The sequence below is a fragment of the Podarcis erhardii genome (genome assembly GCF_964252035.2).
Source record: "Podarcis erhardii genome assembly, chromosome: 17".
Lineage (NCBI taxonomy): Eukaryota > Metazoa > Chordata > Lepidosauria > Squamata > Lacertidae > Podarcis > Podarcis erhardii.
In genome coordinates this window covers 5,713,282-5,730,243 of record NC_138515.1, presented here as the reverse complement: position 1 = coordinate 5,730,243, position 16,962 = coordinate 5,713,282, and the positions used below count along the sequence as shown (strand labels likewise).

Genomic DNA, 16,962 nt, shown 5'->3' with positions numbered 1-16,962 from the left:
CAATACTTTGGCCACCTCATGAGAAGAGAAGACTCCCTGGAAAAGACCCTGGTGTTGGGAAAGATGGAGGGCACAAGGAGAAGGGAACGACAGAGGACGAGATGGTTGGACAGTGTTCTTGAAGCTACCAGCATGAGTTTGACCAAACTGCGGGAGGCAGTGGAAGACAGAAGTGCTTGGCGTGCTCTGGTCCATGGGGTCACGAAGAGTTGGACACGACTAAACGACTAAACAACAACAACAACATGTGCGAAATAACATTGTGCCACCAGATGGTGATGTGGAGTCCCGTTTTTCTCTACCTGTTTTCCCTGTTTAAATTTACAACACTTTATACTGAAACACTTCTGCCTATGTCAGGCAGGGCAGGGCTAAGACATTTTGGCACCTGAGCTGAACCATGAAATGCCCCCACTGCAGGGAGGGGCATGAAGATCTACATCAGGAACAAGGTGTGTGTGGGGGAGATATATATGGGGGACAAGGGCCTATAACTTAGATAAAAAGATTGGCTTCTAGGTGGAAAAATCAAAATTAGAAACTGAACTGTTAGAACCCAATGCTAAGATATTATCAAGAATGTATAACTTGCTGTTGAAATGGAATACTGTGGATGAAACAGTAAAATCTGCTATGATCAAATGGGCACAGGATGTTGGACATAACATTATGTTTGCTGACTGGGAACAGTTATGGACCACTGGAATTAAATTTACGGCATGTAATGCCTTAAGAGAGAATATTATGAAAATGATGTACAGGTGGTACATGACCCCAGTCAAGCTTGCTAAAATTTACCATTTGCCTGATAACAAATGTTGGAAATGTAAAGAAACTGAAGGTACATTCTTTCACCTTTGGTGGACGTGCCCAAGGATTAAGGCTTTCTGGGAGATGATTTATAATGAAATGAAAAAGGTATTTAAATATACCTTCTTGAAGAAACCAGAGGCCTTTCTCCTGGGCATGGTCGGCCAATTGGTGCCAAAGAAGGATAGAACTTTCTTTTTGTACGCTACAGCAGCAGCAAGAATTCTCATCGCAAAGCATTGGAAGACACAAGATCTACCCACCTTGGAAGAATGGCAGATGCAAGTAATGGACTATATGGAAATGGCAGAAATGACTGGCAGAATACGAGACCAAGGAGAAGAGCAGGTGGAAGAAGATTGGAAGAAGTTTAAAAATTATCTACAAAAACATTGTAAAATTTTTGAATGTTGAGGACATTGAAATGAAACGAAGGGGTTCTAGTGAATAAGATAAATAAAAGTATGAAAGAAGGCATAGATATTGGACGAAAATCTGAACAATATAATATGTGAAGGAATTTTTAAAGGATAAAACTAATAAGAATGAACTTGCTAAATTAATTCTAAATGTGGAATACAAGAAAGGAGGGCGGGTGGAGGTCAGGAAAATAAGGTTATGAAGGATATGAATTTGAAAAGAGCTCTTTTTTTCTTTTTTATGTTAATTTTTTTAAAAGCTTTTTTAGGTTTGTAATATTTTCTTTTTCCTGTTTTTTGGCTGTGTTTTGTTTGTTTGTTTTTGTTGCTTGAATGTTGGTGTTTGTTGGTGTTTTGATGTCTATTGTTTTATTGTAAGCTTTCTTTTTTTCTGAAAAATTTAATAAAATATTATATATATATATATATATATATATATATATATATATATATATATATATATGGGGGACAAGGGAGAAGTGAAGAGCTACATTTGGAATAAGGGTGGGAATCAAATCAACCTTACCCAGTGGATGAACTGGGAATCAAAGGCCACTGCAGTGGGAGTGGGGCCTTCTCTGAATCACACCAGAGGGTGCAGATCCCCGGAGACTCCAGAGGGCAGCTCCCACCATTTCCTCCCTGGGGGTGGGAAGAGGCCAGCAGCACCTCCTATTAAAAGATTAAAAGTGTGTTATATTACGGAATGTTGCTTTGCAAATGTGTTTATTAGGCAAATTTTCCATATTAAAATGTATATATGGGATACCATTGCACTAAAATGCTGCAGACATTCATTTTTCAATAAAATGCAACCAGGTGCAGAAATATCACTTGATATCATCATGATGGCAGGCGAAGCATTTGCCTTTGCATACTAGCTTATATCAAATGATTCACTTCCTGCTTCTTGCTTTCAGCAAGTATTGGCTTCCCTTGGATGCTCTGAGCAAAAGGCACCAAATGCAATTCCCACTTGCTAAGAAACCCCCAGGAGTGCTCTTAAAGTGCTCCTTTGCAACCAGGCCTTTGTGGGTGTGATTGGGGTGAGGTGGCCTCACGGGCTGAATTGGGACCCCTGATGAGCCCAGTCTGAGGTTCCTCATCTCTGGTCTACATGAAGCCACTAGGAGACATCATCCTGAGGTTTAGGCTGAGACTTCATCAGTCCATGAAGCCCAGCTCTCCAAAAAAGAGGATGCTGATTTGCATAACATTTGTACGTGTTAATTTATATGTATAGGTGTAAACTTGGATATAGTTACTATTGTTTAAACAGAAAGACGACAAATCTCTGACCTGGGTGTGCCTGCCTGATCTACTGTCTAGGTGCTAGTCATGGGTAGGCAGCTTCAAGGGCCATCTACTTGCTCTCCCCTTTGGGGTTAAAAAGTAAAGGTAAAGGGACCCCTGACAATTAAATCCACTCATGAATGACTCTTGGGTTGCGGTGCTCATCTTGGTTTACAGGCCAAGGGAGCCGGTGTTTGTCCACTTCTGCAGACAGTTTTTCCAGGTCATGTGTCCAGCATGACTAAGCCGCTTCTGGCGAAACTAGAGCAGTGCACAGAAATGCCATTTCCCTTCCTGCCAGAGTGGTACCTATTTATCTACTTTAAGGTTACCTGATTTTTTTCAAAGAATCTGTGGATACTTCTTTTATTTAAAAAAAAAGAGAAAAAAGTTATTAAAAAAGGTGTTTTTTTAAAAATAAGAAGTAATATCTTCTCTTCTGTGGTCTCTTCTGGCCTTCCTCTGGGCCCCGGCCTGCTCTTTTGGAGTGCTAGCCACCATGGAGTAGGCTCAGGTCAGGCCTGGGCTCGGCCACGTGTCCTTGCCCTCCCGGTGCTCTTCTACCTCTTCTCCTCAATGGCGGCAGTGGCGCAGCAAGGTCAGGGCTCCCCTCTTTTTCTCCTTCCTCTTTTGATCTCTTCCTTCTCCCTGCATTGGCTCTGGGGTTTTCCTGGCCCCAGAGCACTGCTGGGCAATAGGCTGGGTGCTCTCACTCCCAGCTCGATTTGGGTCAAGGGGGGGGGGGATCAGCGGGTTCCCCAATTGATGCACCGGGCATCCCTGGTTCCTCCTTGGCAGTGGCACTGGCAGCAGCAGTCTCAGCAGCCCGGAGCCAGCCTGGTAGCGCAGTTGGCTCTGGCTGGCTTCAGGAGCTGTTCGCTGCCATGGCGCCTGCCATTTTGCCTTGCCAGAAGTCCCCATATGATGTGTCTTGTGCTGCTGAACCAATCACATAACATTCATTCCCTACTAATAAATCTACAACACTTAAAATATAAATCTGGGGACATTAAATGAAATCCGGGGACATTCTGGGGACGGATTTTGTCCAGGGACAGATTTGTAAATCGGGGGACTGTCCCCGGGAAACGGGGACATCTGGTAACCATAATTTATTTACACTGTGTGCTTTTGAACTGCTAGGTTGGCAGGAGCTGGGACTGAACAACGGGGGCTCACCCCGTCGTGGTGATTCGAACTGCCGACCTTTCGATCAGCAAGCCCAAGTGGCACAGTGGTTACTTATCTTTAAAATGGACTTGGAGCCAGACAGCCTTTCACATAGAGAATGCCTTCCAACAGAGGACTTTAAAGGAGGACATAGGACCGCTTAAGTACATACTAGGCAGATGGTGGAGATTATGACATTTCTGAACTACTATCAAGGTACACTGAAGGAGTAGCCTGAACAAGTGGAAAATTAATCCAGCAGGACAGAGATACTATTTACTGGGGAGTCACGAGTCCTGGAGAATGTGTATGATGGGGTTGCACTTTGCTTTGTTGCTTATGGGTACTCCAGCACTGCCTGAGATTGCCCAGGTGTTTGGGATGGCTTCTTAAACACTTTTGGTTGGTGTAGCTGTTCTGTCCTTTTCCTGGAGAAGTCAGACTTGGCCACAGTCATCCATGTGTTGCACGCCAACCCAATCTCCCACTGGTGCAAGATTCCAGGAGTTCTAGACACTTACTCAGGGTTCACTTTCCTCGGAATGAGGGACAGATGAGACTGTGGTGTCTTTGTGATATATGGTTTATTTACACATGCTTCTCCCATAGTCACAGCCTTGGATTCCAGCAGAAATCAAGCATGTCTCTCCCTCACAAGCTTCAGCCTGCAGCCTGCTTCTAGCTTCCAGTTCACACACACACACACACACACACACACACCCCTCTGGCTTTTGTCTTTATAACCAACAGCCAGTTGAGGGAGAGGGCCCACCCATTTGTCTTCTGACACAGAGCCACTTCCTTTGTTACATTAATGACCCATACTTGGGGAACCATTACCTCATCAGGAAGCTGGCCTGGCTATTTCAGCAACTGAAACCTTGCTGGATCCAGGAATTAAGAGAGTCTCAGGCATGCACCCTGCCCCCAACTCACAGCACATGTATTTATGATATGCAAATTAGACTACAATAATACAACGAAAGTCAAGTGCATTTAAGGGTGTTTAGAGATTTCAATTGGTTCAAAATGTGGCTGCTAGGATATTAACTGGAGTTAGTCACACATAATATATAACTGTTATGTTGCTTTTTAGAATTGTAGAGTTGGAAGTGACCCTGAGTGCAGGGGTGTCCAACAGGTTGATTATGATCTACCTATCAATCGCAGGATGGACCTGGTCGATTGCGGGACCCTGATGCCCCCCCCAACACAAAAAAAGGCTCAACAACTTCGGCTGACCCTCCCCCCAAAAAAGCTCAACAACTTCGGTCAATTCAATGGGTAGATCACTGCCAGTTTATTTATAGTGGGGGTAGATTACAGTCTCTTGGAAATTGGACAACCCTAGTGCAGCTCCCTGCCATGCAGAAATATGCAGCTGTCCCATACTGAGCTCCATCATAGAGAGGAGAGGTGGACTTACAGAGAAGGAAATTGCTACATCATCCATAACTGGCAAACACCACTCTGCTGTGTGATGATGAGTCATCTTCCCTTGGAGTAATTTCAAAGCTACTCCACTGTCCTACAAAAAGTTGGATTTTCTGAGTGGGGATGAAGGCTAAACAGGGAAGGAATACCTGATATCAAGGAGGTTCCTTGTCAAAGGTAGGTGAGCAAAATGTGTCTTTCCCAAGTGTGGAAAAGTCAATACAGTGGTACCTCGGATTACATACGCTTCAGGTTACATATGCTTCAGGTTACAGACTCCGCTAACCCAGAAATAGTACCTCGGGTTAAGAACTTTGCTTCAGGATGAGAACAGAAATCTTGCTCTGGTGGCGAGGCAGCAGCAGGAGGCCCCATTAGCTAAAATGCTTCAGGTTAAGAACAATTTCAGGTTAAGAACGGACCTCCGGAACGAATTAAGTACTTAACCTGAGGTACCACTGTACCAAGTGTGGTAGCAACTCTAACTATTTCTAAGATTGCTACTTTGTTTAGGTTTGTTTAGCAGCTGTAGTTGGTGTGCAACATTAATCTTTAAATTGTTTGGCGTATTTTATTGATTTTTCTAGCCACCTTGATTATTCTTTTTATGGACAGTATTTTTTAATATATCAACATCAACATCACCACCATAAGCAACACACTCAATGCATTTATGAAAAAGACACTGTGCCTTTTCCAGGTGCTTGCTTCCTCATAAAATCTCTGATCCTGCCGAGAAGCCTCCATGCAGCTGCCTTTATGTCCTGGTTCCTCAGGCTGTAGATGAAGGGGTTCAGCATGGGTGTGACCACTGCATACAAGAGAGAGATGACGGTGCCTTTCTGGGCTGCGTAAGCAGAGGCAGGCTGGAAGTAGAGGGAGCTGATGGTGCCGTAGAACAAGACCACTGCAGCCAAGTGGGAGCCACAGGTGGAAAAGGCTTTGCGCTTCCTAGCGGTAGTTGGGACTCTCATGATAGCACAGAAGATGTGGATGTAGGAGATGAAGATGAGAACAAAAGGCCCTAGGATATCCACAACTCCCTCTGTCTGCACCAGAATTTTTATGAGCCCTGTGTCAGAGCAGGAGAGTTCCAAAAGAGGATAGACGTCACAGAAGAGGTAGGGGATCTCCCTAGCGGCACAGAAAGACAGGCGGGATACCAGAAGCGTGTAGAGCAAGGAGTGGAGAGCGGAAACGACCCAGGACCCAGATGCCAAAATGAGGCAGCACTTGTGGCTCATCAGGGTGGTGTAATGTAAAGGGCGGCAGATGGCCACATAGCGGTCATAAGCCATGCAGGCCAAAAGGAAATTATCAGTGTTGCCAAATGTCAAGAAGAAATACATCTGGATCAAGCAGCCATTGAAGGAGATGGTTTTGGTTTCGGACATCAAACTCATCAATATCTTAGGAACAGTGGTGGAAGCAAACATGGCATCTGCCAGCGAGAGGTAGCTGAGGAAGAAGTACATTGGGGTGCAACGGAGGTGGTCATCAAAGCGGATCAGCAGGATTATCAAAAGGTTCCCTAGTAGGGTTAACAGGTAGATGAAGAGAAAAAGAACGAAGAGGAGACTCTGATGTTCTGCTAGAGCAGAGATACCCAAAAGGACCATTTCAGAGATGCTTGTTTGGTTCTTTCTGGCCATTTTACATCTGTAAAAGGGAATGAGAGACCAAGATACAGTTTAACTGCTGCTGCGCAACCTTGCAACTTAGCCACACAACGAGAAGGGTTCAGTTGGGTCTTGCTTACCTGCAGCAGGTCACAGATTTCCCTTTGGAGAATGTGGCAGCTGAGCTCACAAAAGACACACACAGAAACATTTGAATCAAGACTACAACCTACATCACATGTCTGTGCGGCAAAATGTGTGAGCCTTTACTGAGATAGGGTTGTATTTATTCAGTACATTTATGTCCCATGGTGTGTGGGGGGTGTGTGTGTGCCAGGAGGGCCATTGCCCCAGGCGCACATTGGGAGGAGCACGAACCAGGCGCCCCCCCAGCACATGAGCGCCCCCCCATCAGCAACGGGTGCTGAGGAGCACAGAAGATGCTCTTTGCCCTCTGTGCCCTGCCCCCAGCCCAGCGTACAAATGCCTGCCTGGCAGCAGTGAAGGCTGGGGGGCACAGAGGGTGAAGAGCACCCGCTGTGCCCTGTGCCTGCCCAGTGGCATCGGCAGCAAGGGCTGGGTGAATGCCCCCTGGCATGGGTGCACCCGCTCCAGGCACTGGCAGATGGCGCTATGCCCTTGTTTATTTGCCCTTGTTTATTTTCTTCCATCCTGGTTCTTAAGGAGATGTGGGCTACATTCATGCCATACATGTAAAGCATGACTTCCCCTGAAGAATCCTGGGAACTGTATTTTACCTTTCATAGAACTACAGTTCCCAGCATCCTTTGCAGTTCTCAGGCTTCTTTGGGGGAAGTCACTTTATTTTACAAGGCCCAAAATGCCCCCATTCTTCTATAACATCAGGGCTGCTTCCTTCCTGTTCCTTTCCTCCTTATATTCTGGGCTTTCCCACACCTCTTTTTATGTAGTTTTGGAAAACAACAACAACAATTTACTATTTATACCCCACACATCTGGCTGGGTTTCCCCAGCCACTCTGGGCGGCTTCCAACAAAATATTAAAATACAATAGTCCGTCAAACATTAATAGCTTCCCTAAATAGGGCTGCCTTCAGATGTCTTCTAAAAGTCTGGTAGTTATTTTTCTCTTTGACATCTGGTGGGAGGGCGTTCCACAGGGCGGGTGCCACTACCGAGAAGGCCCTCGTTCCCTGTAACTTGGCTTCTCGCAGTGAGGGAACCGCCAGAAGGCCCTTGGCACTGGACCTCAGTGTCCAGGCCGAACGATGGGAGTGGAGACGCTCCTTCAGGTATACTGGGCCAAGGCTGTTTAGGGCTTTAAAGGTCAGCACCAACACTTTGAATTGTGCTTGGAAACGTACTGGGAGCCAATGTAGGTCTTTCAAGACCGGTGTTATGTGGTCTCAGCAGCCACTCCCAGTCACCAGTCTAGCTGCCGCATTCTGGATTAGTTGTAGTTTCTGAGTCACCTTCAAATGTAGCCCCACATAGACACATTGCAGTAGTCCAAGCGAGAGCATGCACCACTCTGGCGAGACAGTCCGTGGGCAGATAGAGTCTCAGCCTGCATACCAGATGGAGCTGATAAACAACTGCCCTGGATACAGAATTGACCTGCACCTCCATGGACAGCTGTGAGTCCAAAATGACTCCCAGGCTGCACACCTGGTCCTTCAGGAACACAGTTACCCCATTCAGGACCAGGGAGTCCTCCACACCTGCCCACCTCCTGTCCCCCCAAAACAGTACTTCTGTCTTGTCAGGATTCAACCTCAATCTGCTAGCCGCCTTCCATCCTCCAACCGCCTCCAGACACCTCACACAGGACCTTTACTACCTTCACTGGTTCTGATTTGAAAGAGAGGTAGAGCTGGATATCATCTGCATACTGATGAACAATTGGAACAATTGGAAGATACAGTATTCAACATGTTTGTCTTGATGTAACTCAAAGACAATGACCAAGTGTGTGGCAGCCACGAAAAAGGCAAATTCCATTTTAGGGATTGTTGGGGAAGGGATTGAAAAATCAAACTGCCCTATGTCAATATCATAATGTCAACATACAAATATGTGACTTGGAACACTGTGCATTGTTCTTCTCACCTCCCTCATAATACTAGAAATCAGTACCATCCAAATAAGCTGAACACTGCATGATTCAGCATGGACCAATCAAAGTGATTCATTGATTCATCAAAGAGTGCTTACTTAAACTATGGAATGTTCTCCACAGGATGACCACCAGTTTGGATGACTTTAAAAGAGGATTATTATTATTATTATTTTATTATGTATTCCATTTCTATACCGCCCATCATCTGAGAATCTCATCGTGGACCAATGGTCTGATTGGGCAATATGAGGCCATTTCCTAGGTACCTCCCTGGAATTTGTAATTTTATTTACTTTAAACTGCATAAAAAGAACCATGTGATGAAGAATTGCTATAGAAGTAGTAAATAAATGTCCAGTGTCAAAAATGTCTGGATTTGGCTTCCATGTTTCTCATACTTTCAGTCCTCCTCACTCAATTCCAGCTCCCATCAGCCCCAGCCACCAAGACGGAGAGAATTGAAGTTCAACATCTGGACCATTAATTCTCCATCCCTGACTTATGCGAGCAGGAGATGGTGATGCACACTGGTTATATGGCTCTTAAATAAAGTGACTGGGACTCACCTGATAAGGAGGTGCTAGTTCCACAAAGTTGGTGCACAAAACTGTTGACAAAACAGGAATCTGTGTGTGGTAGAAAATATATCCATTCAGGAAAGAAAGCATCATAGCCAGCTTGGAAACTGGCTGAGAGAGATTCTTTTTTCCTTCCTGCAGGCTCAATAAGATCTCTTTTATTTGGATGACAGATAAAAACATTACAAAGTGTAAGGTGGCAGTTGTTTAAAATCAACAGGATGCCTTCTCCATCTTGGATGTACAAGTTCCACTGCACCTTGTAACCCTGAATGGAGCATATATTTCATTTCATAGAAGTTGTGCAATCTCCAAGGAGGAAAGAGGCCTCTTGATGGTTGAAATTTTGCTGGGCTGCAGCAATGAACACCTCCTTGACCATTAGGATCTGTGAGAAATCGCAACTGGGAGAAATGTGTGATATGAATAAAATAGATACATAAATAAACTGTTTCATTTGGCTGAGAAACGGTCCCCAGGAGCATTGATAGCAGTGGAGAACTGTGCCACAGAGAGTTTGTTAATTGGCACAGTTCTCCACTGTTCCATCCATATCAACATGTAAGGCCAAGACCATCTGTCCCTTAGGGAGCAAAGTAGTGGAATAATGTAAAGCCTCCAGGAATGGGGCAATGTTTGCAGAGGTTTCTTTCACGGTGTTTCCATGATCATCTTTGCATTTACAAATTTACAGGACGATAGGGAATGTAAGAAACAAAATGGATGGGATGGAATGATACTGAGTCTGTAGAACTAGTCAAGTAGTTATTTGGATCCTGGCCAGAAAACAGGTGGAAATAGGAATCAAAAATGTACAGTGACTGTGGGTGGGTAGGTGTGGCATGAATTGCCTTCCTGTTCTCTTGGGCACCATTTGTCTTGGGTCCTAAACCCTGTGCATCTTGGTTACTATCTGCCCTGAATCCTTTAATGTAAGGTGCGCTATAAGATCTAATGAAATGGGTAGTAAACCCATACATTTCACAGGTATCATTGTGTGGTGTGCACTGTGGAGAAGTGAGGTCTTATGCCTAACCTGAGAGTGATGGAGCTGTTAGGTAAGGTAAAGTATTAGCTGGCAATCTACCTCTTACAAACTAAACAACTCTGTACAGTGGTACCTCGGGTTACAAACTTAATTCGTTCCGGAAGTCCGTTCTTAACCCTAAGCGTTCTTAACTCAAGGTGTGCATTCCCTACATAGGCCTCCTGCGGCCCCGGAAGTGGATTGCATTCGTATCCTGGGGCAAAGTTCACAACCCGGGACACCTACTTCCAGGTTTGTGGAGTTCGTACCCCGAAGCGTTCGTAAGCAGGACTGTTTGTAACCTGAGGTACCGCTGTATGTAGTTTATAAGAACTCATTAACAATAATGTACAGCATTTAAACAGCTTCTGTTACATGAAACCTTAAATAATATATATACAATGCCAAAATAATAATGACTTGCGAAACTCTCAAAGCCAAGCAGTCCAAACACTTGGACTTTGCTCTTTTTTGAAAGATGAGCAAAGTGCTGTTCCAAGGATGGAGATGACCTACAGTGGTACCTCGGGTTACATACGCTTCAGGTTACATACGCTTCAGGTTACAGACTCCCCTAACCCAGAAATAGTGCTTCAGGTTAAGAACTTTGCTCCAGGATGAGAACAGAAATCGGGCTCTGGTGGCACAGCAGCAGCAGGAGGCCCCATTAACTAAAGTGGTGCTTCAGGTTAAGAACAGTTTCAGGTTAAGTATGGACCTCCAGAACGAATTAAGTACTTAACCTGAGGTACCACTGTATTTGGTGCAGCATTTAACTGCCATTGTATAGTTCCTTTTCGGGCCGACCAGAAGAAAATTCGAGAAACAGAGAATGAAATCTGGGTATCTTGTTGTAGGAGTTTCATTGGGACCGCACCAGCACAAGTATACGCATAGAGAGTTTCTCTCATGGACTTATTTCAGAAATATTTGGACTGCTTGCCTTTGTAATTAATGAGTTTTTGTAAACTACAGAGTTGTTTAGTTTGTCTCTCTGTATTCCTTGGGAGTGGTGTGGCACTCTACCTGTTAGCTTCCAAATTAAGAGACAAGTATCTATGAAATCTCCAGAAACACTCTGCTATTTATGGGGAGTGATCTCTTCTTGAGTGCCTCCAGACTGTTGGTTTTATACTTGAGGCAGTCAAGCATATTCTGGAAAATTTAAGTTTGTGCAATTTAAGTGGATTGCTCTATCACCCTTTATGGAAAAAAACCCTACTTCTTGTGGTCATTAAAGTGATAGGAAAATGCATTGAAAAGTGTGGATTAAGAAGAGAGAAGATACATAAACACCAAGCAAGGAAATCAAATCTTCTCACTGTCCTATAACAGTGAGAAGACAAACCAACCCAGATTAATTCTCAATAAAGACCAGATGTAAAAAAATAATAATCAAATTTTATTAAACGGTCACAGACCAGATTAATTCGTACAGCTAGTCAGCAAAAGATAACACCAGAAGAAGGACAATTTCAATACAGATTAGGCCATAACAACAATTTAAAATTAGACAGCATAAATAAAATTAAATATTTGCCTTCACCTGCATATTGACATTGGAAAGCTCTTGTTTCCTGCGCCTAATAGCGGCTACACAGAATTTGGCAACATTGATCGTAATTTCAGGGACCTTATCTTCTACCAAGGCTCTCATACATAGGAGTTCTGGTTTATTTTTAAGCTTTTGTAGAACTGGGGCAATAAAGGTCAGGCGTAGGTCCTCGTAATAACTACAGTGCAGCAATACATGCAGACTTGTTTCCACTTCCGATGAGCCACATGGGCAAACACGTGACTCATATGGTTTGCCCTCATATCTGCCTAACAACAGGGCAGAGGGCAGAACGTTGAATCTGGCCAGGGTAAAGGAGTGTCTGTACTTAGGTATTTGTAAATCAGCCAGATAATTTGCGGGTGAGAACCTTCTCCCAAAGTCTCTAATTGTGGCATGTTTATCCATTTTGCCCATATGACATTGCAGCTCTATGTCCCTAATGCGTTGGAGCACTTGACTTCTGGCACTCTCATATCCTGCCGCTATCAAGATCTGCGGGGAGAATCCCAAGCTTCTTATCTTTTCAAACAGGGAAGCTTTCCAGGTAGAATGAAAGGTGTCTAAGAGTGTTAAGGGCGCCAAACAGGCCGGGAAAAAAATAAGTTTTAACCAATAGTGTATCTTTAGAATCCACAGCCGTGCGTTAACGGGTGGTTGTCCAACTTCTAAGCGGACAGCTATATTAGATACACAAGGGGGGATCCCCAATAAACACCGATAGAATTTTGTTTGAAATGCCTCCATAGGCACAAAATTTTTAAAACTGCAGACCTGGGATCCATAAGTGAGTTGTGGGAGTATTTTTGCAGCAAAAACCTGGGAGGCCGCCGGAACGTATTTTCCCCCTTTTCCATGAAAGAATCTTGTAAGGGCTTTATTGGCCAGATGTAGTCTAACCTGTGTGGAAGCTTTGTGCAAGTAAATCAGGATGAGCTCATTATATAATATATTTTTCAAACTTATTTTTATTAGTTTTCATATTGTTATGGAACCACAGAGACAAGTAAACAACGACAAAAAATCATTAATATAGCCAACTAAAGGCAGGGCATACAAAATGTAAACATATAATAACAGAATCTAAAATCGTGAGAACCATTTTTCTCATGAGTAGAAATGCTAGTAAATCTGAAATTGTATGAAATAAAATATCACATACCGAATAGAAATTATCAGGATCTTTCTTTCCCTTAGATTCCAATTAACTCGCATTATTTTTTTGTAATAATTAAATTCCAGAGATTTTTATACCATTATAAAATATATAACAATTAACAGTTTCTACTGTTGTGTTTTGGGACTGTTGTGGGACATGGGTGGCGCTGTGGTCTAAACCACAGATCCTAGGGCTTGCCGATCCGGAGGTCAGCGGTTCAAATCCCCGTGATGGGGTGAGTTCCCGTTGCTTGGTCCCTGCTCTTGCCAACCTAGCAGTTCGAAAGGACGTCAAAGTGCAGGTAGATAAATAGGTACCGCTCTGGCAGGAAGGTAAATGGCATTTCCGTGCACTGCTCTGGTTTGCCAGAAGCGGCTTAGTCATGCTGGCCACATGACCTGGAAAAACTGTCTGTGGACAAACACCGGCTCCCTCGGACAGTAAAGTGATATGAGTGCCGCAACCCCAGAGTTGTTCGCGACTGGACGTAATGGTCAGGAGTCGCTTTACCCTTTACCTTTACTGTTGTGTTGTAGAGATCCTGGGAGCTGCTAGAATTCATCTCAAAAGTGCATTTTGACAAACTTGTGGATGGAATCTTGGGGAGGTTTCAAGTGAATGAGGGGGGCAAAATTGTCTCTGCATTTTGGGATCAGGGTTGGTGAATTTCAACTTGGGCCTCTTCTCCCAGCCTAATCTTCCACACAGGAGTGTCGCAAGGAGGAGTAATGTAAACTACCCTGAGCTCCATTGAAGAAGATTGGGATAAATGTGTATTAATCATAATAAATCACACCCCATCACTCAGTATTTTATTAAGCAGAAAAATCTGGTGAAAATCAGCTGTGTTGATTTTACATACCAGTTCTAACTTCTCCCTAAGAATTCTGGAATTTAAGTTGGAGGAGGATTCTGAGGACTCACAGAGATCTCTCATCCCCCACACTTAAATATGGTTTTTGACAGAGAAGGGATGACCATGAAACCTGTTTAAATCTTCCCTGGTGTCCTTTGTCTTCTAACATCCTTGAACCATTTTCATCTTGATGATCAGTCTTCTCAAAGCAGCTTTCATCTCCTTATTCCTGAGGGTGTAAATGAAGGGGTTCAGCATGGGGGTCACCACAGTGTACATGAGAGAAGCGACAATGCTATTCTGGTCAGACTTCCTGGAGTAGGTCGCCGGCAAGTAGACCCAACAGAGGGTGCCATAGAAGAGGACTACCACAGCCAGATGAGAACCACACGTGGAGAAGGCCTTGCGCTTCCCACTGGTGGATGGGACATTTAGAATGGTGTAAAAAATGTACACGTAGGAAATCACAATGAGGAAGAATGGGCCCAAAACATCCAAAAAGCCCTCAATTTGAGCTGTGGTCTTCACAGTGCTTGTGTCTGAGCACGCAAGTCCCAGCAATGGGTAGATCTCACAGAAGAATTGGGGGATCTCCTGAGAGGAGCAGAAGGTCAGATGGGACATTAACAGCGTATACAGAAGGGAATGGAGAGATGCCAGGAGCCAACAACCAATCACCAGTAGGAGGCAACGTTTGTGGTTCATGCGTGTGGCATAGTGTAATGGGTGGCAGATGGCCACGTAGCGATCATAAGCCATAGAAGCCAAGATGAAGCTGTCTGTGTTGCCAAACGCCATGTAGAAATACATCTGCAAAAAGCAACCACCATAGGAGATGGTCTTGACCTGAAAGAGGAGGTTCTGCAGCATCTTGGGGACAATCACAGAAGCAAAGCCCACGTCTGCCAAAGAAAGGTGGCTAAGGAAAAAATACATTGGTGTGTGGAGGAGGTGAGCATCAGAGTAGACCAGCAGGACAATCAGCAAGTTCCCCAGAAGGATCAACAGGTACATGGTGAGGAAGAGCAAGGCAAAGAGATGCTGATGCTCTGGCTGGGCAGAGACATCCAGGAGAATGAACTGCAATGGGCCCGTGTGGTTCTCTTCTCCCATGGCTCAGCTGTGAAAAGTAAGGGAAGAGAGACAGGCATGTACAACTTCTTGACACACCCACTAAAAGGACCAAGGTGAATGTTTTAGGCTGGTGGGGGAAGGGAAGAGAGGCTTGCTCATCCATATGAGTGTCTGGAGGTGGCTGGAGGATGGATGGCAGCTAATGTATTGAAGTTGAATTCCAACAAGGCAAAAGTATTGTTTCTGGAGGACGGGGTGGGCAGGTGTGGAGAACTCCCTGATCCTCAATGGGGTAACTGTGCCCTGAAGGACCAGGTGCACAGCCTGGGAGTCTTTTGGACTAACAGCTATCCATGGAGTCCCAGGTTAATTCTGTGTCCAGGGCGGCTGTCCACCAGCTCCATCTGCTATGCAGGCTGAGACCCTACCTGCCTGTGCACTGTCTTGCCAGAGTGGCCCCTACTCTGGTTATCTCCTGCTTGGAGTATTGCAATGTGCTCTATATAAGAGTGTGTGTGTGTGTGTGTGTGTGTGAGAGAGAGAGAGAGAGAGAGAGAGAGAGAGAGAGAGAGAGATATCATGTTAATTTTTTGAAGCATTTGCTATTATTATTTTATGTCTCATAATAACCAGATATACAGATGCCTTTGAGGAGGAATTACATGAGACTGGAAACAGAGTGTGCTTATGGGAGGTGGGGAGTAAATGCATCCCTTTGCCATCACTAAATGACAACAGCAATCTGCATGAGATGATCTCAGTTGTCACACCGTGGATTTTCTAAACTACATGGTACCTGCTCTTGGAGAAATTATTCCTTCCCTTCAGGGTTTGTGCTAAAGCATGGAAGTGGACACATGAGGAGCTCTCAAATTAAGAGAGTGAGAGAATGAATCAGACTAAAAAAGGAAGGAGAGAAGAGTAGATGGTCTACCTCATTCATCCCTTCATCTCAGGAAATGTTTCTTTTAAACCTCCTGCCATTAAGAATCACATCCATAACAGCAGAGTCCTCAAGATACCACTCTGTCTGTCTGTAAACCTAGAAGGATCCTTCTGAGTACCTCTGAAATTTGTTGCAAGTCACCTTGTGGAAAATCTTTTAGAAATGAGACACATAAATACGATGATAAATAAATAATCTTGGATGCTGACTGCTGCCTACCTAACAGATTCATTCCCCTTCTTTAATTACTGTAATTGCTAGGGACGCGGGTGGTGCTGTGGGTAAAACCTCAGCGCCTAGGACTTGCCGATCGTCAGGTCGGCGGTTCGAATCCCCGCGGCGGGGTGCGCTCCTGTTGCTCGGTCCCAGCGCCTGCCAACCTAGCAGTTCGAAAGCACCCCCCGGGTGCAAGTAGATAAATAGGGACCGCTTACTAGCGGGAAGGTAAACGGCGTTTCCGTGTGCTGTGCTGGCTCACCAGATGCAGCGATGTCACGCTGGCCACGTGACCCGGAAGTGTCTGCGGACAGCCCTGGCCCCCGGCCTCTTAAGTGAGATGGGCGCACAACCCTAGAGTCGGACACGACTGGCCCGTATGGGCAGGGGTACCTTTACCTTTACCTTAACTTAGTTTCAGTACAACATAAATAATACAAAATAATCAATAAATCACCAATGAAGCAATTTCAATCTATAAGACACTGCTAACAAAGCAGCAATTTAAAAAATAAGCTAAACATCACAATTAAAGCAAATATCATATTAACTAATCAATACAGCATTGATAATCTATTAAACAATTTATATATATATATATATAATTTACTGTAATTGCTGTTAGAACACATTCTCTACGGAAACACTGGGGGATATTAGGCATTTACATTCACAGAAGGGATTTTTGTGTGTGTGTGAAAGTAA

At 44.4% G+C, this 16,962-nt stretch overlaps 2 protein-coding genes across 2 annotated transcripts; both read right to left on the bottom strand.

The window, feature by feature from the left end:
* Positions 1–5,797: 5,797 nt before the first annotated feature.
* LOC309332769 (olfactory receptor 1f45-like) lies at positions 5,798–6,778 on the bottom strand (the record flags this gene model as incomplete). The annotated part of the gene is made up of 1 exon (XM_081845943.1): positions 5,798–6,778. One exon carries the CDS (start codon positions 6,776–6,778, stop codon positions 5,798–5,800), a length of 981 nt encoding a protein of 326 aa, XP_081702069.1.
* Positions 6,779–14,183: 7,405 nt separating this feature from the next.
* On the bottom strand, positions 14,184–15,134 carry LOC309332768 (olfactory receptor 1468-like; the record flags this gene model as incomplete). The annotated part of the gene is made up of 1 exon (XM_081845942.1): positions 14,184–15,134. The coding sequence occupies one exon, from the start codon at positions 15,132–15,134 to the stop codon at positions 14,184–14,186; it is 951 nt and encodes a 316-aa protein (XP_081702068.1).
* Between the last annotated feature and the right edge of the window lie 1,828 nt (positions 15,135–16,962).